The sequence below is a fragment of the Lissotriton vulgaris genome, chromosome 8 (genome assembly GCF_964263255.1).
Source record: "Lissotriton vulgaris chromosome 8, aLisVul1.2, whole genome shotgun sequence".
Taxonomy (NCBI): Eukaryota; Metazoa; Chordata; class Amphibia; order Caudata; family Salamandridae; genus Lissotriton; species Lissotriton vulgaris.
In genome coordinates, this window is record NC_141696.1 from 744,687,498 (window position 1) to 744,708,355 (window position 20,858).

General features: G+C 45.6%; 1 protein-coding gene across 1 annotated transcript in view; it reads left to right on the top strand.

Annotated features, from left to right (window-relative positions):
- LOC147697944 (uncharacterized) overlaps window positions 1-824 on the top strand; it is a 1,308,576-nt gene extending 1,307,752 nt beyond the window's left edge. The window contains exon 19 of the mRNA XM_086936165.1: window positions 287-824. Within this exon, the coding sequence (XP_086792291.1) occupies window positions 287-824 (538 nt within the window). The remainder of the gene's footprint in view (window positions 1-286) is intronic.
- Window positions 825-20,858: the final 20,034 nt, after the last annotated feature.

Genomic DNA, 20,858 nt, shown 5'->3' on the forward strand with positions numbered 1-20,858 from the left:
AGTGTTGAACTAATTGATTTCTTTGCTAAGCAGCTCATAGTCCAGAATTTGGTTTTTGCCCAGGTATGTGGGGGCAGATTTACAAGCCCCTTGCGCCGCCGATGCGTCACTTTTCCCATGTTAAAAATGACGCAAAAGTGGCGCAAGGGGCTTGTAAACAAGCCCCGTGGTTTTTAAGGTGTTATGGTTAATGTCCTACTGGAAGTGTTGTAATACACCATTGAATAATCGCTTTCTGATTTGTTTACTTGAGATGTAATCTGTGCTCTTTTTTTATGATCTTTAGAACACCACCGGTCACGTCAGACGATGAGAGGGAAAAGCCAACAACAGTTCTGCGTTTTGTCAGTGGACAGCATGGCTGTCCACCAGACATCTTCCTCATTGCCGGCCAAAGATCTTCTAGCCAAAGTGTCCAAAGTGATGCATATACTGTAAGAAACGAAGAAGGCGTTCCTCCCCACACACATCGAGAGGCCGAAAAGCGAACTGTCGTGAGTGTGCCGAAAGCACAGGAATGCAAGCAACTAAAACCATGCCTTAAGCACGTTACAGTGTGTGTCCCGGCACCAACCGATACAGATTCTCACGGGAGTGAAGTCGAAGATAATTATTGCAGGTCACCACGTCCGTTAACGAGAAAGACAACTTGTTATCCGGTGCCAAAACGGCCATATAAGCGCACCACTTTTATTTCTCCGGTAACAAGTGAGCAAAGCGATTCGGATTCTGGGTGCAGCGAGTATGGCCCCAGGCCCCTTCAGTATCACAGCCAGCCGCCGAGTCCTTGTTGTCCCGTAAGAGGTATGTATCACTTTGTGTAGTCAGCCTGTTTTGTTGCCCAACAAGATAGTACAGCTGTATTAAGCGTTGTACTGTCCTCCTCAAGAAGACCGTTGTGAATAGTGTTTCCGCTGAGCTGTGCCACCTTTAGGCCACATTTCTACTTCTGGGTTTTCCCTGGTAGAGCTAGTGGTCCTGATTGATTCACAAAGGGCCTCCGCCCCAGGGTCGGATTGGGATCACAATTCGGCCCGGGCACTGACGAAAAAAGTGGCCCACATTCAAGAGGCGTGGCCCATATTTAAGGGGCGTGGCCCACATTCAAGGGGCGTGCCCTTTCATGAAACACCATTTGCACAGACAAGGAATGAAAGTGGGAGGATACTGTTCTTGCACACGACACAGGGCCAAGGTGACAATGACCTACATGCTGAGCAACTAAAAAAATAGCAAGGCCCCTTTTTGTCACAAAATTATTCCAGCACAGGAGCACCTGAAAAGCAGCAAAGCCCCTGCTATTACTAACCTACTCAGCCCTCCCCAGACCTTCAGCTCAGGAGCACATGAACAGAGGTAAGGCCCCTACAATTATTAAATTAATCAACCCTCCAGGCCTTGGGAAAATGTCCTGGCAGGGGAGCACAAAACACAGCTTTCTGGGTCATCCAAGGTAGCCAGGTAGCCAGGGGGGGAGGCTGAGGTGAAGCTGGTGCATGGGAAGTGCCTTCCCTGTGTGTTCTGGCAGTTCGAGTATTTACCATTTACTGTAGTATTACCCTTGTACCTGTGTATGGTACCCCTTTGTAACTTGCACAGGTCACTTTTCTCTTGTAACACACTGTTTGCTATCTCTCACTTTGTTTGCTTTAGATACTTGCACAAGTGCCACCATTGCCTACGTAACGTTTGTTCTTGTGCTGGAGTGTCTGCCATTAATTGCAGTATTATACCTCTACTTGTATTTTGTACGCTTTTGTAACCTGCACACATATCTCTTTTTCCTCCTGTAATGCACCGTTTGCTCCTCTTGTATTTTGGTTGCTCACTATTGTCACTTTTGATTCATGTAACTTAACGTTTGCTTTTTTAATTTGTCCACTTATAATTTTCTCCTCATGTATTATTGCTGTTCCTAGTGTGAAGTGCTCTGACACCTTCGGGTAAAGTCCGCGCTATATAAAATCGCATAAATAAATAAATAAAACAAAAAAATTCCAAACATCACCGGGCCCCCACAGCAAGACCCATTCTTCCTCGCCCACTATGCCCTGAATGTGAAGGGCTGTGGGCGAGGTGTTAAGACTAACACCGTTTCTGGGCTGCATGGGCGCCAGGGGGCCGATTATTGCAAACAATCACCCCTCCCCAGCCCAGCCTCAGCTTGATTGCTTGGCAGGGTAGGGGTGAAGGAGAGCCCACAGCTGACAATCGCTGTCTGGCCGCACAGCGAGGCTGCTTTGATTTTCTCAGTCTCTGTCTCCATGCACTCTGTGGGCCGGTTTTTTTATCCCCTTTCCTAGTCCACTCTCTGTGGACTGGGACAGGGGAGAAAAAAAAAGGCCCACAGAGGGCACTGAGGCACCGGCCCTTCGGCCCATTCCCGAATGCCTGCCTTGCCAATCCGCCCCTGCTCCGCCCCGCAGTCGTGGGGTAGTCTCCGCACGAAATCTCCGCTGTGAGCTTTCTCAATGCGGAGGCCCTTTGTGAATTAGCCCCAGTGTGTTTTGGGAGTTGTAGTCCTGAATTGCTAACCCTGAAAACATTGGACTGAAACCCGATACCATTGATTTGTATAAGGACGCCCTGCACTGAAAGCATGGTGTCATGATGACATGGAGATTTTAAAGAGATCCTGTTTTGTTTTATTATCTTTATTGGTGTTTCTTCGAGGTTCGAACTCAACAAAAATTGATTTCACTTCCGTGCTCACTTGTATTTGTGTCTTTCCAGTAACTACATCAACTCAAAATGCAAAAGAGCACACCCAGGGGGTAGTGTGAAGTAACATTACTCAGCAAACTGAAATTCAAAGCGAACTGAAAGTTCAAAAACCACAATCTCTGTCTCTCTCTATCCTTTCAAGGATTACCATTTATTTAAAAGTATGTAGCCCACATATACCTACCCTGTCCCTTTTGGATAATGGGGTTGACGCTCCCTTTGTTTGGAGTTTTCTTCAATGTCCTACATTACGTCATTATGCTTAGCATCATAACAGTAATATCATTCAGTAGTCACATTAGTGGTGCTCTGTGATGATTAGGTTGTACAGTAATGCAACTTTGCAACATATAACTAAACTCGTGAGATAGTACCACAAACAATAATTGGAAACTAGAATATCCGGGAGGCTTGATCAATAAATGTTGGCAGGTGGGTTGAGAAGGAAGGGACAACCCACTACAATACATACCATGACACTCTGCAGGGTTGTTTAGGAATATTGATGTATTTAGCCTGAAGTCTTGTGAATCTAACTCTTTTTTTCCAAAGTATTATTACAGGGATGCAACATTATCAACCCCACCCCCCTTGTGCAGTAATACAATTCAAGGACATAAAAGTAGATAACAAACAAATTATACAATGGGTAGGCAAAAGAACAAAGGGAAAGAAGAAGAAAGTTACATACAGCCAAAGAAAAAAGGGAGAGCACATAACACAACCCTAAGCTGTTTTTAAAAGTTACCAGATAGACAAGTTAACCATTTGGACCAGTCTGATCAAGCCAGGTAGTTAGGGGTTCCCAGATGTCTAATCCCTTCCTTTGCTGCCTTTTTTGGCGTATACAGCCTTCTCAAGGTGTTAGGTCACGACTAGTCTAGCCAGCCATTGAGAGAAAGGAGGAGAGTCTACTTCTGCCCATACTGAAGCTATGCAAATCCCCCACATCGTCATTTTAACAAAAATGAGTGCCCCGCCCTTCTTCCTACTAACCTCCTCTTGGGTCCCTAATAGAATAGTTGTAGGAGTCAGTTCTATGGCCTGGGAAATGACCCTCCCAAGAAAGTCCTGTATTTTGACAAGGAGCGGAGTGAGTTTCGGGCAGGTGGCGAACATGTGTACTGCATCTGTACCAAACTCCGAGCACCTAGGGCACAGCATCCCCTTGCCTGTTCCCCATTTGGCCACTCTACTAGGAGTGATGTATAAGAAGAAAATGGTTTTAAAATGTTGCGCCTGTAATTTGCCCGACAGCAGGTCTCTCTGAGCAAGTTTCAGCACGTTATAAAATGTGCTGTGTGGGACTTTCAACTTTGCTTGCCATTTGTCTCCTATTCTGGGCAGGTCATCAGGAGTTTGACTGTTTAGTACAGAGTATATAGAGCCAATCCGAGGCGTAACTGGGGCCCTTAGGTTTTCAATAAGTTCTATCTTCACAAACCCATCGGGTCCTCCAGCCTTTCGAGACAGAAAATAGCGTATGGCGATATACTTAAAAAGCATCTTGGTTTTTTAGTCCATATTTACTTTGAAGCTCTGTAAAGGATTGAACTCCTTCAATAGAGATTAGGTCTCCCAGCTTTAAGATACCAACTTTATACCAGTCTTGCAAGTAAGTCCTACCAAAAATAGCAGGCAAGTTACAGTTGTTGCAGATAGGGGAGAAGTAGTTTAGTCTCCCCAACCCATAGATCCTATGGACATTGCGAAAGACCTTAAAGGGGTTCAACAGTGCCTTGAATCTGACTTGCTTGTAATATCCAAAGGACATTTGTCTGAGAAGACAACCACGGGCCTCCTCTCCTAATAGTAGTTGAAATGGCAAAGGAAGCCCAATAGGAGGAGAGAAGGAGTGTTCCTTTACTAGTTCCACACTATATTGCAAAAGTGAAGCCCAGTAATAGAGCACTATGTTAGGGAAAGCCCATCCACCCCTCTCCCTGGGAAGTGACAGTTGCTTTAGCGCCCGTCTGGGTTGTGAGGAAGCACAAATAAATAGCTTGAGAGATAAAAAAAGGAGAGTCATTTTGGAAAGGAGGTCATTTTAACCCGTTGGCTGTGTCGAACGTTTAGCTCCAGTGCTGAACGTTCGAAAAACGGGTGGGGCACCGTCGGCCAGCGGACATGCACAGCACTTTCAAGGTAGTGCACGTGACGACCGTTGGCCGACGGCAGCAGCCAACGGGTTAATAACGTTGCATCTACCCACCAAGGTCAGGTGTAGGTTGTTAATTTGATTAAGCGCTCTCTTTGTTTTAGTTGCCAAAGGAATTAGATTTTTTGCCACAATTTCATCCACGTTTGCCGTTATAGTCACCTCCAAGTATTTGTCCTTTGTAACAACCCGGCTATCTACCCAGTTGATTTCTTTATTTACTATTATTTGGGTTTTATTTTTATTCAGTGCGGACCCCCAGATTTCCCCAAACTTTTGTGCCTCCAGTTCCAAGGGCAAAATAGCGCTTTCGGGCTCTGGGGTAGTTATGGCAAGATCATCTGCGTACGTCATAATTTTAATGTCCCATCCAAATCTACTTACTGCCTGAGTAGCTGGGTTATTCTCGATTTTCTTGATCAGGGTGTCTATATAAAGGGCAAAAAGCAAGGGGGAACATGGATACCCATGCCTGGTGCTCAGAGAGATGTTAAATTGCTCAGTTAGTCTCCCATTTATTGATACGCTGTCTGTCGGGTTCAGATATAGAGCTTGTATAGCTTGTGTTAGTTTTGGTCTGAAGCCCATCCTTCTCCTAACGCCCCAGAGAAACTGCCAGGAGACCCGATCAAATGCTTTTCCAGCATCTAATAAAATTAGTGACATTGGGTCTCCTGTTACTTGTGCTGCGTCAAACAAAGTAATGGCCCGCCTAATGTGCTCGGTGGTGCTTTTCTTGGGGATGAATCCATGCTGCCATTCTGAGACCAAGGGCTCGATTACTGAGTATATTTTCATTGCAAGGATTTTAGAAAAGACTTTTGAGTCACAGTTTATAAGCGTGATTGGCTTGTATGATCCCATTTCTAAAGTTGACTTATCTTTCTTAGGAAATATGGAAATTTTAGCATTGGACCAGGAGGCGAGGAGGGGCCCCATTAAAGCTCGAGGTTACTAAAATTTAAAAATGGCCTTTATTTGGGGAGCAAAGATTTTATAAAATTCTACAGGAATACAGTCAACGCCTGCAGCTTTCCTGGCTAGAGCTTCGGCAATAACAACGAAAGCCCCTGCTCTAGGAAATTATCATAAAATCTCAGTGAGTCCTAGTTGTGGTAACAATAGTGAAATGCGCACATCGATAGTGTTTCAAAGTCAATAGATAGCGTTGTATCAAGACAGAAATTTCAATTAAGTAGAATCCTTGTTATGGAAAACAGTTTATTGTTCCTCTTGTTCTGGCCGACAGCAAAGTACATAATTGTAAAGCAGAGTAATCCAGTGAGTACATATAGTTAAGTAGTATACACCCTCCCCAAAATCCACAAAGATCTCCCCTTCCCACCAGGTAGACCTATTGTCTCTGGCATAGGGGGTCCAACCGAGAGATTGGCTGAGTATGTGGATTTGTTTCTAGGCCCACTGGTCAAAAATCTACCCTCCTAGAGCAGGGGCTTTCGTTGTTTTTGTACAATTAGTGTGGATTTGTGATCCACCTTTGAGCGGTTACGAGGGATTACCGCCCGCCCCTTTACCTGGAGTCAGATACCTTACAATACCATAGTACCCTGCGGTTACTTGAGAGCGCGCCTGTCCTATACTGGAATACCTTAAACCCTCCCAGTGGATCTAGAGCTTCGGCAATGTTTCCCCAAGTCGGGGTAGCATCAAGCTGATCCCAATTTTCCTGACTAAGTTGCAGTAAAGTCACTTATTCTATGTATTTAGCAATCTCGTCCTCTCTTATGTCTGTTGAGCTACTATTCTTTTCTACATATAAATTAGAATAGAATTCTTGGAAGCCTTCTTGTATTTTACTGGGATCACTAGTCTCTTCTACCGTTGCAAGTTGAATTGACAGTATTTCACTGCCTGTTGCCTGGTGCCAAATGATGACCGATAAGATGTGAATCTAACTCAGGGGGATATGAATATAGTATTAGCTAGCAAACCTTTATTGCAGACATGGATGATTAGTACTTGTAAGGAAATGCCTCTTTTTGCATGATCACCCCAAGTTTTTGGACTGATGCTGCTGGTATTGGACTCTGAAGGAGCACCGAGTCCTGCTAAACCGGCCTCAGTGCCAGTACCATAGCTTTGACCCTTAAACAGTGTATGTCCCATTGGATCATCCATAATTGGCATCCGTTTAACTTACTACTAAATCCCTAGTTTATAGTACCAGAGGCACCCAGGGCCTGTAAATATCTAACATGAAGTGCAGCACATATTTCTCCACCATGAGTGAGACAAAGCACAGAATGTCTCCTAGCCCGCTATTGTCAAAAGGCAGAGCAGTTTTTGATTGCTAATTCGACTTGCCTTTTAAACCTTCCCTTTTATTATAAACAAGTCACCCCTAAGACAGGGCTATTGGGCCCTAAAGGCAGAGTGAATTACATTAAAACGTTTGTACATGTGTTTAATTACTTTTCATGTCCTGGAAGTAAAAAATCAGCATTGTCATATTTATTGTAGTAAGGCTAGTAGCAAAATTGGCGAGTGCAGAATTACACGCTGACAATTCAGCAGTGCTAACTTCTGAATTGGTCTACTAAATTTGATCCTTCAAAGTATCAAAACAGTTGATGCCTTTAACCCAACTATACGATCAAGTTGAATTTAATGTAACTTATTGGGTATAGCAAATTTAGTAAGTAGTCGCTTTGTTGCCCATTGATTGACAGGACCCATTACTGTTGCTGGCCACAAGAGTCTTCTGTCCTTCTGGGAAGAGATGTGAACAACTCTCAAGAAGGAGCACAAAGGGCCTACTGTTGGAAGAGGTGTGAGCTCGTTCTGGCAGGAAAGGCAAATTGTGTCTAAGCCCAGAAGGTGACCTTGTAGGGGAAGCTGCCATTGAAGGGCAAATGGTAGACACACACGAAAGGAGTTGGTCTTTTGTTCTTATATACAAATTGACATTAAGGACAGAGATGGGAATACAGTTGCCAAACCGTTTTTTTCACGGGCGTGCATCCTCCATGTAGCCACTTTTTGCTGTGGGCTACGGAGGGCCAGACAGCAGGAGAATGATTCTGCCATCTTGGGAGTGGGCAGAATAGTGCATTCTGGGCTAACTAGATGCCACACTTCACAGGAAGTTATCACTAGGTGGGATGGGGACCTGATAGCCCATTAGCTAGTAGTACCCACATTCCAGAGGGCATAAAATGGGCATAAAAGTAATATTAATGGCAGCAAGGCCTCAGATCATGTTTGTACTGAAGAGTGTGCCAAAGAAAGACTGCCATACTGTTCCCTGGACACAGCAAAGAGAGGCTTTACCAAAACTTGACTGCACCTGTTGCTCCTTGGGCCAGCAAAGAGGAAACTGTGCCTGTGGTACCCTGCTAAAGAAATCGTCATCACCTAGCCTCAGACAGAAGAGTGACATAAAGAGAAAATGTGCTCCATTCCTGTTACAGCTACAGGGTCACAAAAGCCTGCCCTGACAAGTTGGTAGCCAAGAGCGCCTGCCCTCCACTGACCATCAAAGTGCAGCCTGGGGGACCGAGTCCCAACCCACAAAAGATGCACCTGTGTCTACTGGACCTGGGAGAACCATCTGTGCAGTTTGGTCAACCAAGTCAGAAGTTATCACCAGTTAAAGTGAACCCCTGGTTTTGCTGTAATCTAAGATCAGTAGAGCAGTGGCAGCTGCAACAGTTTTTTTGATGGACTTCAACAGGACTTTCAGGGGACATTGCCCCTTGTGGCCAGGGATGCCTCTCCGTGACAGTGGACCAAGAAGTAGCCCCAGGAAGACCCCTGTCTGAAAATGTTTTTGATTATTTGTATTTACTTGACCCCTTTGGAGTGTGGAAGGGTGGAGGATTTAAGCAAATGTGATTTTAATAGCACAATTGCCACGTTTAAAACATGATTCCATGGCTGGCCCTGCTTACACTAAATGTGTAACAGCCTGATATTAACGAGCATTCCCTCATTTGAATGTCAGCGTGTTCCCATGCAAATGAGGGTATCGTTTGCAACTGTGGCAAATTTTAGACATGGGCACAGTGGCCATCAGGAGGCTCACTAACTGTGTGCCACAGAGCGGTAACACACAAACCATGCCCCTCAAAGGCACCCATTGGAAGGGGCTAAGTGGCCCCCTGGAACCCCCAAACATCCTCCTGCAGGTGTACGTCTGCTAACCTTTTAATTTGAAAGCTGGATTGCATCCTACACAGGTCACAGTGTTGCTTTAACAACATGAAATAAAGGTACTTAATGTGATTCTGCAAGATGGGTACAAGGACTAGGCATCCCACATGTAGACTGTACCAAGTCTTTTGTTGTTTGTGACAGTCCCAGAACCTCACCCAAAGATGGCATCTAAAACATCTGCAAAGGATGAAGCTGATTGAAATATTAGAGTTTCAGAAGTAAGTAGCGCTATACCCCTTTTACCTACTCAAGCAATAAAAGTAACATACCAGTCTGTGTTCAGACGGCTAGACTTGTCCCAAACACCCTCAAAACGTGAGGCACCCAAGCAGCTGCGGTCTGTGCAGGTAACAGCGGTGGGGCGCTGGGGCGTGGGGCGCTGGGGCCGGGTAAGGGGGAATTTCGAGGGACTATGCAGAGGGGAAATTAAATAAATAATTCATTTTCCCACAGCATCATCCCTTGAAATCCCCCCTTACCTGGCCCCGCCGTTGTTACCTGCACGGACCGCGTCTGGAACCAAGATATCTACTCAGGCAGAGTAGGCCTGGAGGGAAGTAGCTGCAAAGTGGTGAAAGGCATTGTTGCTCAGTACCGCCAAGAATACCCACATCTTGGGGATGCTAATGTGTCCAATGGTGATAATATAACAATACTTTTGTTCTACACCCCCTCACATAATATATCTTTCAATGGAGAGGAATGGGCCTGCATATATAGAGCCAAGGAGGATTGTCCCTGACAAGTCATTTGGATTATGTTGAGGTCTGGATAGACGTCTTTCTCTTTAATGTGTAGCATAAGCATCTACCATGCATAGTCTTGAGGAAGGACTGTTGGAAATTAGGTTTCTGGTTGGTATAGTACCCTGTCCAAGCAGAAACCTCAAACCTAGTCAGGTTAAGTCACCCAACACTTTAAATTCTCATGTGCTCACCCTCAGGTAGCTTAGCACAGAGTTATCAGGCTTCACTCTAACAGCAATGTGTAAAGTATTTGTCTAACCCTTCATACAATAACACAGTGAAAACACCACAAAAAATATTCTACATCAGGTTAAAAAAAAATTTATGAATTTGTAAATAAAACAACCAAAACTACAAACACCTATCAAGTAGAAGATGAGATATGAATTTTTAAAGATTATAGTGCTTAGAAGGAGGTGGCTGCAGGACCGGGACAAAGTCAAGAGCTCAGGCCAACCATACTGGGGTGTGGGCCAGATACAGGGCCCACGCAGGGCTCACTGAGCAAACGTTCCTTGATCCTGGTCAAAACAGTGAGATGCGACAGTAATTTCCATGCAGTTGAGGTATTGCGCCGAGTTTGTCGGCACAACTGCGGCGATCTGTCGGTTCCGTGAGCAAAGTGTCAGCTCCCGAGTGTGTTTTGATTCTGAATGCGATGCCCGGGTTTCTCCATGCTGTAGAGGCGATGCGTCGATCTTCTCCATGCACGGGCGGCAATGCATCGGTTTCGAAGTGGTGGTTTCAAGTGCAATGCAGCGGTTCTTGGTGCAAAGCTCCAGTCCGGTTCCGGCAACAGCGCTGATGTGTTGATTCTGCTCTCACAGCAGAAGATGCATTAGTTCCACTGATGCAAACCCATTGGTCCACTTCCAAGTGTCAAGGACTGGGGGTGGGGCACAACTTGGCAGGACAGAATCACATGTAGACGAGCCCAAGGGTTGGAACAGGAGGGTTCTAAGCTGATAAGTGTGGCTCAAATCCACCCGAGTGACTTACCACACTCTCCTATAGATACTCAGTAAGAAGTCAGCTGGACAGTGGAGAAGAATAAACAAAATATATTTATTAGGCCACAAACTCCCATATGAGAGGGCCCTGTCCGACCTCACCCCTAAGAGTGCGCCGAGAGGACTAACTCATATCATCACAGCAATACATTATAACATGGTACAGTGAATTAGGATACGCCCCTTCTGGAAAATTACTGAACCCCAGACAGAGGAACAATGGCATCATACAAGAGGCATCTGCACCTGCGAGGGATACATTTGCTATCTTTGCCCAAGGCCGCGGAGCCGAGCCTCAGCGTCTCTGGGCATGAGAACGCTACTGATAAGAAACTTGTTAGTTTCGGCCACAGTTAGCCGAGAAACGAAAACTGCTGCATTAGTGATTTTCCTATTCCTACGGGGAGAGGTGAATGAGCGAGTTTGACTCGCAGACACAGAGGAATACACAAAATGGAGGCACACGAGCTAAGCTAAGGGAATCAAATATCATCACACATATAAATGAATAATCATATGAGGAGTAAATATAACGTAAAAACATAAGTGTATACTTCATCAGTTAGACACATGATGCTAACTTGCATATGTAAATAGTGATGAGTGGGGCATCGAAAAGTGAAACCTATCAGACCCTCCTTTTAGCATCATTGGCTAACTGGAGCATAGCTTTTATTAGCTAAAAGGTAGTGCCTTTACATCCAGTCTAGGGGCGGGGCATATTTCATTCAAAAATGTCATCTTCAATGAGCATCATCCAACAAACATCAGGGAGTTCAATAGCAGTGGAGGCAGGATATTGGCCAGACACCTTTTTGGAAGGTCGCAAATTGGTAGCACACATTGAGCAACATGGAGGAAGGCAGTAAACACAAAGGCAACATGTCAGGAGTACACTCACCACACCAACTAGACCCTTCAGTATTTTCCAACCCCATGAGGAGAAAACACCCCAGAGCCACCCCTGTGGTGACCATGTCCCGTTATCCTGATGAAGGTCAGCCGCTAATCTATGGAGTTTCTGTACTGCTAAGTTAACTGTCTGAGCTGAGCCAGGAATATACACACAACAAGATGTCCCGATGACGCGACAGGCACCACCCCTATCAGCAAGGATGACGTCCAACACCATCCTGTTCTGGATCGTGAATAATCTCATAGCCTCAATCTCAACAGACATATTAGTTGCAATGTCTGCTTCAGTAATTACTACTTTCTCCATCACTCTGGACAACCGGCGGATGGCCCTACTGTTAAATATCGGACCCCAGAAAGGCAAAAGACCCTTAGAAAAATCTGTCCATTGTTGCAAGGAAGTATCTGTCTGGTCCACGTCATCAACCTGAAGTTCCCTCCTTTCACGCTGTTCAGGTGAGCTTGGAAATCTACAGTGAGTTTTGTGATAATCAGAGGGTGCTACATACACAGGTGGAATCATATAGGCTAGATAACAGACCCCACCCCAACCTTCAGGCAACCAAAAGTACCCATTGTCTCCGCACACGAAGTAGATGTTGGGAGGTGTGACCAGAGAAGGACTAAGGGGCAGGCGTATTGATGCTGTCATGTTACAGGAACTGTTCCCAACCTTGATAGGACCCCTTCCCTCTATACAAAAGAAAGGTGGCGGGCCCACAACTGCCAAGAGCACTAAAGACTTACTGCTACCATTCCCTTTTGGCGGGTGTCTATAAGACAGGGAGGAATTTAACTGTAAGAAACTCTCTCTAACTTTGTCAGTGTCATTGGGAGTCAAGAACCGTCCCACTTTCTTTTCGCATGTCTCTAGGAATGTTTGGTCGAAACGTCCATCAGTGTACAACCGTCCAAGGGAAGAAGGGGGCATAGGGCGAACTCGCATCGTCATAGTTGACCCTCTGTCTTGTAGTCGAGGAGTTAGAAAATCTGGCTGTTGGAAATATTTGACCATACCAATCAAAGTGTACCACACCACGCAACTATTCACTGGTGTCAAAGGAAGTGCTAGAAATCTGTCCTTCTTATAAGCAGCAGAAGGTAGCAACCCACACACCCAACAATCTGTAACATTATAAACGGCATGAGCATGATGTAGAGTCTTAATAAAAACATTATCTTTGTAACCCTTGCGCAAGCTTCTTTCGGCATAGTCAACAGTGATCATGTTATGTTTAGGAATGGCAGAAGGTGTGGGGGCAAACACATGTACAGGATAAGCCTTGTCCAGGAAAAACAGTATACCAAGAGTCGCAAGGAACGCAATAAGCACTATTATAATGAGTACTATTTTGCCTTTTCGTGATAGGGCCAACCATGGGGAAGCGGGCTCAGGTCTATGAGGAGCCGCAAAAGGCTGCTCCTCATCGGGGATAGGACGACCAAAGGGATACATTTTCACGTAACCAAAATTCAAAAAGCAAAAAAAAAAAGGAAAAAACTAAACTAGTAAACATTGTCCCAGACAGTCCTAAAACCGGCCAGAGGTGTTCTTCAACCCTCGAAAGGGATCTTCTTCCCTGTGTCCGTTAAAGCCTCACAGGTAGGCTTCTATTGTTCATTCCCTAATCCCTCGTCGATGTCGCACAGCAGTTGCAACAGAGGAGCACTAATCTGGGCCCAAACACCACTCTAGAGTCTCATAGAACAGAATCTTCGGCTAAACACCAGGGCTCTTACAAGTCCATCCCTATCACTAATCTTCTTTTTCAACTGAATGTCCACTAAGCCCTTTTTCCAGTGTTCAGTCCCTTATGCCTTTTCCTTTTCTGGGCCGCAGATTATAACGAGTGCTCCCTCGTACTTCAGGATCTGTGAACAAAACGGGTGTATCTGTAGCAGGAGTTGCACCCGTTAATGCCTGATCACTAGTATCAATGGCAGTATTGGAGCTCGCAATTTTTTCCATTTTTCCTTTCGGTACACTTGGCTCTGCACTTGACTCTGCACTTGACTTTGCACTTGGCTCCCCTCCCCTCAGTGAGGCATCAGAGAAAGGAATGTAGCTGGGTAATTGCTCGTGTTCTTCATCAGCAACACCCTCCTTCACCCACTTGTCGTAGGGTAACGGCAGGGGGACCCTTTTGACATGTGACGCATGAGTCCACGCCTTCCTGCCCTCAACTCGAAGTGCGGTACGCGTCGTGAGCAGCACCTGCTGTGGTTCTGACCATCTGGGCTCCAAACAGGATTTCTGCTGGTATCTTTTCACCAGGACCCAATCCCCTGGTTGGATGGAATGTCCGGGCCCCTCCGGCAACGGCTTCAGGGTGTCTGCTACCTGTTGATGAATAGAACGAAGATCTTTAGTCAAAGCATACAAGTAATCTGTCAACAGTGGGTACTCTATCTCCGAGAAGCACTTGGGTCTGGGTACCCCTCAAACGTTGGCCGGGCGGCCAAATATCACTTCGTAAGGGGAGACACCCATTTTGGAATTAACTGTCACTCTGGTAGAAAGCAAGGCTAAGGGGAGGGCGTCTGGCCAACGGAGTCCTGTACTCTCCTGTATTTTGGCCATTTTTAATTTAAGCGTGCCATTAAATCGCTCCACTAAACCGGCGGCCTGAGGATGTGGGGCCGCGTGGAACTTTTGGGAAATCTGTAAACCTTTGCATATTTGCTTAGTAAGCTCAGCATTGAATGATGTACCATTATCACTCCAGATCACCCTAGGCAATCCGAAGCGCGAAAAGTACTCCTTAATCAACATTTTAGCTGTAGAAATGGCCGTACAATCTTTTGTCGGATATGCCTCCACCCACCTACTAAAAGAGCATACAACCACCAGAACGTATTTGAGATTATTGACTCGTTCCATTTCTATATAATCCATCTGTATCACCTCAAAAGGGAAAGAGGGAGGTACAAAATTTCCTACTGGTACAGGTGTTCCCTTTCCTGGATTGTGCCTCAAGCAAACCATGCACTGCTGGACCAAATGTGTCGCCACCTTAGAGATATTCTTATTACTCCACACTGGGTCCAGCAGCTTGCATATACCTTTTGCACTAATATGTGCCGGACCATGGGCCATTGTCACCACTGGGAGAACATATGCATTTGGGAGTAACCATCGTCTTTTATCAGTCACATCTGTCCAACATTCATCAGAATCCAATCGCCCCCCACCATCTTTCCATGTCCTCAATTCTTCCTCAATCGCCTTTTCTTGTATATTCTGTACACTCTGTACAGTATCTGCAAACATATTAACATCTGGTACCCATCTAGCTGGTCCTGCCACAAACATTCGTGGGAGTTTCGTCCTCGCAGTCTCTTTTGCTGTTTGGTCTGCTAAAGCATTACCCCGTCCCACATCGTCCACCACTGCCTTATGTGCACTGCACTTTATCACAACCAGTCGTCTAGGTAGTGTCAATGCTGTTAGTAGTCGTAATATCAATGGGCCGTGTTGGATTCTCTGTCCGTGTGATGTTAGGAATCCCCGTTCTGCCCACAGTCGCCCATAACTATGAGCCACGCCGAAGGCGTATTGGCTGTCAGTGTAGATGTTCACGTCCAGTCCTTCACTCAGTTCACACGCTCGCAATAAGGCTATAATTTCTGCAGCCTGTGCCGAATGGTAAGGTATTCTAGAAGTCTCCACTACTGTCTGTAATGTCCTAATGGCATATGCTGCCGTCGATGTACCATCTGCGAGTTTAAAACAAGACCCATCTACATACAATTCCCCATCCGGATCGTCTAAGGGCTTGTCTGTCAAATCTATTCTCTCTTTCGTCTCCTCCTCTGTCCGAAACAAACAATCATGAATGTCATCGTCTTTTGTGTCTGTTGGGATGGGTAGCAACGTGGCAGGGTTCAGAGTGGCACACCTCTTTATCGTGACATGAGGTGCGAAAAGGGTCATCTCATAACCAGTAAAACGAGCACTAGTTAAATGCTGCGTCTGCGTTCTATTCAGTAAAATGTCCACAGCATGCGGTACCATCACTGTGAGATCTGAACCCAGAACGAGCCCTGCCGATGTGATGTGAATCTAACTCAGGGGGATATGAATATAGTATTAGCTAGCAAACCTTTATTGCAGACATGGATGATTAGTACTTGTAAGGAAATGCCTCTTTTTGCATGATCACCCCAAGTTTGTGGACTGATGCTGCTGGTATTGGACTCTGAAGGAGCACCGAGTCCTGCTAAACCGGCCTCAGTGCCAGTACCATTGCTTTGACCCTTAAACAGTGTATGTCCCATTGGATCATCCATAATTGGCATCCGTTTAACTTACTACTAAATCCCTAGTTTATAGTACCAGAGGCACCCAGGGCCTGTAAATATCTAACATGAAGTGCAGCACATATTTCTCCACCATGAGTGAGACAAAGCACAGAATGTCTCCTAGCCCGCTATTGTCAAAAGGCAGAGCAGTTTTTGATTGCTAATTCGACTTGCCTTTTAAACCTTCCCTTTTATTATAAACAAGTCACCCCTAAGACAGGGCTATTGGGCCCTAAAGGCAGAGTGAATTACATTAAAACGTTTGTACATGTGTTTAATTACTTTTCATGTCCTGGAAGTAAAAAATCAGCATTGTCATATTTATTGTAGTAAGGCTAGTAGCAAAATTGGCGAGTGCAGAATTACACGCTGACAATTCAGCAGTGCTAACTTCTGAATTGGTCTACTAAATTTGATCCTTCAAAGTATCAAAAGAGTTGATGCCTTTAACCCAACTATACGATCAAGTTGAATTTAATGTAACTTATTGGGTATAGCAAATTTAGTAAGTAGTCGCTTTGTTGCCCATTGATTGACAGGACCCATTACTGTTGCTGGCCACAAGAGTCTTCTGTCCTTCTGGGAAGAGATGTGAACAACTCTCAAGAAGGAACACAAAGGGCCTACTGTTGGAAGAGGTGTGAGCTCGTTCTGGCAGGAAAGGCAAATTGTGTCTAAGCCCAGAAGGTGACCTTGTAGGGGAAGCTGCCATTGAAGGGCAAATGGTAAACACACGAAAGGAGTTGGTCTTTTGTTCTTATATACAAATTGACATTAAGGACAGAGATGGGAATACAGTTGCCAAACCGTTTTTTTCACGGGCGTGCATCCTCCATGTAGCCACTTTTTGCTGTGGGCTACGGAGGGCCAGACAGCAGGAGAATGATTCTGCCATCTTGGGAGTGGGCAGAATAGTGCATTCTGGGCTAACTAGATGCCACACTTCACAGGAAGTTATCACTAGGTGGGATGGGGACCTGATAGCCCATTAGCTAGTAGTACCCACATTCCAGAGGGCATAAAATGGGCATAAAAGTAATATTAATGGCAGCAAGGCCTCAGATCATGTTTGTACTGAAGAGTGTGCCAAAGAAAGACTGCCATACTGTTCCCTGGACACAGCAAAGAGAGGCTTTACCAAAACTTGACTGCACCTGTTGCTCCTTGGGCCAGCAAAGAGGAAACTGTGCCTGTGGTACCCTGCTAAAGAAATCGTCATCACCTAGCCTCAGACAGAAGAGTGACATAAAGAGAAAATGTGCTCCATTCCTGTTACAGCTACAGGGTCACAAAAGCCTGCCCTGACAAGTTGGTAGCCAAGAGCGCCTGCCCTCCGCTGACCATCAAAGTGCAGCCTGGGGACCGAGTCCCAACCCACAAAAGATGCACCTGTGTCTACTGGACCTGGGAGAACCATCTGTGCAGTTTGGTCAACCAAGTCAGAAGTTATCACCAGTTAAAGTGAACCCCTGGTTTTGCTGTAATCTAAGATCAGTAGAGCAGTGGCAGCTGCAACAGTTTTTTTGATGGACTTCAACAGGACTTTCAGGGGACATTGCCCCTTGTGGCCAGGGATGCCTCTCCGTGACAGTGGACCAAGAAGTAGCCCCAGGAAGACCCCTGTCTGAAAATGTTTTTGATTATTTGTATTTACTTGACCCCTTTGGAGTGTGGAAGGGTGGAGGATTTAAGCAAATGTGATTTTAATAGCACAATTGCCACGTTTAAAACATGATTCCATGGCTGGCCCTGCTTACACTAAATGTGTAACAGCCTGATCTTAACGAGCATTCCCTCATTTGAATGTCAGCGTGTTCCCATGCAAATGAGGGTATCGTTTGCAACTGTGGCAAATTTTAGACATGGGCACAGTGGCCATCAGGAGGCTCACTAACTGTGTGCCACAGAGCGGTAACACACAAACCATGCCCCTCAAAGGCACCCATTGGAAGGGGCTAAGTGGCCCCCTGGAACCCCCAAACATCCTCCTGCAGGTGTACGTCTGCTAACCTTTTAATTTGAAAGCTGGATTGCATCCTACACAGGTCACAGTGTTGCTTTAACAACATGAAATAAAGGTACTTAATGTGATTCTGCAAGATGGGTACAAGGACTAGGCATCCCACATGTAGACTGTACCAAGTCTTTTGTTGTTTGTGACAGTCCCAGAACCTCACCCAAAGATGGCATCTAAAACATCTGCAAAGGATGAAGCTGATTGAAATATTAGAGTTTCAGAAGTAAGTAGCGCTATACCCCTTTTACCTACTCAAGCAATAAAAGTAACATACCAGTCTGTGTTCAGACGGCTAGACTTGTCCCAAACACCCTCAAAACGTGAGGCACCCAAGCAGCTGCGGTCTGTGCAGGTAACAGCGGTGGGGCGCTGGGGCGTGGGGCGCTGGGGCCGGGTAAGGGGGAATTTCGAGGGACTATGCAGAGGGGAAATTAAATAAATAATTCATTTTCCCACAGCATCATCCCTTGAAATCCCCCCTTACCTGGCCCCGCCGTTGTTACCTGCACGGACCGCGTCTGGAACCAAGATATCTACTCAGGCAGAGTAGGCCTGGAGGGAAGTAGCTGCAAAGTGGTGAAAGGCATTGTTGCTCAGTACCGCCAAGAATACCCACATCTTGGGGATGCTAATGTGTCCAATGGTGATAATATAACAATACTTTTGTTCTACACCCCCTCACATAATATATCTTTCAATGGAGAGGAATGGGCCTGCATATATAGAGCCAAGGAGGATTGTCCCTGAGAAGTCATTTGGATTATGTTGAGGTCTGGATAGACGTCTTTCTCTTTAATGTGTAGCATAAGCATCTACCATGCATAGTCTTGAGGAAGGACTGTTGGAAATTAGGTTTCTGGTTGGTATAGGTCTGTACCCTGTCCAAGCAGAAACCTCAAACCTAGTCAGGTTAAGTCACCCAATACTTTAAATTCTCATGTGCTCACCCTCAGGTAGCTTAGCACAGAGTTATCAGGCTTCACTCTAACAGCAATGTGTAAAGTATTTGTCTAACCCTTCATACAATAACACAGTGAAAACACCACAAAAAATATTCTACATCAGGTTAAAAAAAAATTATGAATTTGTAAATAAAACAACCAAAACTACAAACACCTATCAAGTAGAAGATGAGATATGAATTTTTAAAGATTATAGTGCTTAGAAGGAGGTGGCTGCAGGACCGGGACAAAGTCAAGAGCTCAGGCCAACCATACTGGGGTGTGGGCCAGATACAGGGCCCACGCAGGGCTCACTGAGCAAACGTTCCTTGATCCTGGTCAAAACAGTGAGATGCGACAGTAATTTCCATGCAGTTGAGGTATTGCGCCGAGTTTGTCGGCACAACTGCGGCGATCTGTCGGTTCCGTGAGCAAAGTGTCAGCTCCCGAGTGTGTTTTGATTCTGAATGCGATGCCCGGGTTTCTCCATGCTGTAGAGGCGATGCGTCGATCTTCTCCATGCACGGGCGGCAATGCATCGGTTTCGAAGTGGTGGTTTCAAGTGCAATGCAGCGGTTCTTGGTGGAAAGCTCCAGTCCGGTTCCGGCAACAGCGCTGATGTGTTGATTCTGCTCTCACAGCAGAAGATGCATTAGTTCCACTGATGCAAACCCATTGGTCCACTTCCAAGTGTCAAGGACTGGGGGTGGGGCACAACTTGGCAGGACAGAATCACATGTAGACGAGCCCAAGGGTTGGAACAGGAGGGTTCTAAGCTGATAAGTGTGGCTCAAATCCACCCGAGTGACTTACCACACTCTCCTATAGATACTCAGTAAGAAGTCAGCTGGACAGTGGAGAAGAATAAACAAAATATATTTATTAGGCCACAAACTCCCATATGAGAGGGCCCTGTCCGACCTCACCCCCTAAGAGTGCGCCGAGAGGACTAACTCATATCATCACAGCAATACATTATAACATGGTACAGTGAATTAGGATACGCCCCTTCTGGAAAATTACTGAACCCCAGACAGAGGAACAATGGCATCATACAAGAGGCATCTGCACCTGCGAGGGATACATTTGCTGTCTTTGCCCAAGGCCGCGGAGCCGAGCCTCAGCGTCTCTGGGCATGAGAACGCTACTGATAAGAAACTTGTTAGTTTCGGCCACAGTTAGCCGAGAAACGAAAACTGCTGCATTAGTGATTTTCCTATTCCTCGGGGGAGAGGTGAATGAGCGAGTTTGACTCGCAGACACAGAGGAATACACAAAATGGAGGCACACAAGCTAAGCTAAGGGAATCAAATATCATCACACATATAAATGAATAATCATATGAGGAGTAAATATAACGTAAAAACATAAGTGTATACTTCATCAGTTAGACACATGATGCTAACTTGCATATGTAAATAGTGATGAGTGGGGCATCGAAAAGTGAAACCTATCAGACCCTCCTTTTAGCATCATTGGCTAACTGGAGCGTAGCTTTTATTAGCTAAAAGGTAGTGCCTTTACATCCAGTCTAGGGGCGGGGCATATTTCATTCAAAAATGTCATCTTCAATGAGCATCATCCAACAAACATCAGGGAGTTCAATAGCAGTGGAGGCAGGATATTGGCCAGACACCTTTTTGGAAGGTCGCAAATTGGTAGCACACATTGAGCAACATGGAGGAAGGCAGTAAACACAAAGGCAACATGTCAGGAGTACACTCACCACACCAACTAGACCCTTCAGTATTTTCCAACCCCATGAGGAGAAAACACCCCAGAGCCACTCCTGTGGTGACCATGTCCCGTTATCCTGATGAAGGTCAGCCGCTAATCTATGGAGTTTCTGTACTGCTAAGTTAACTGTCT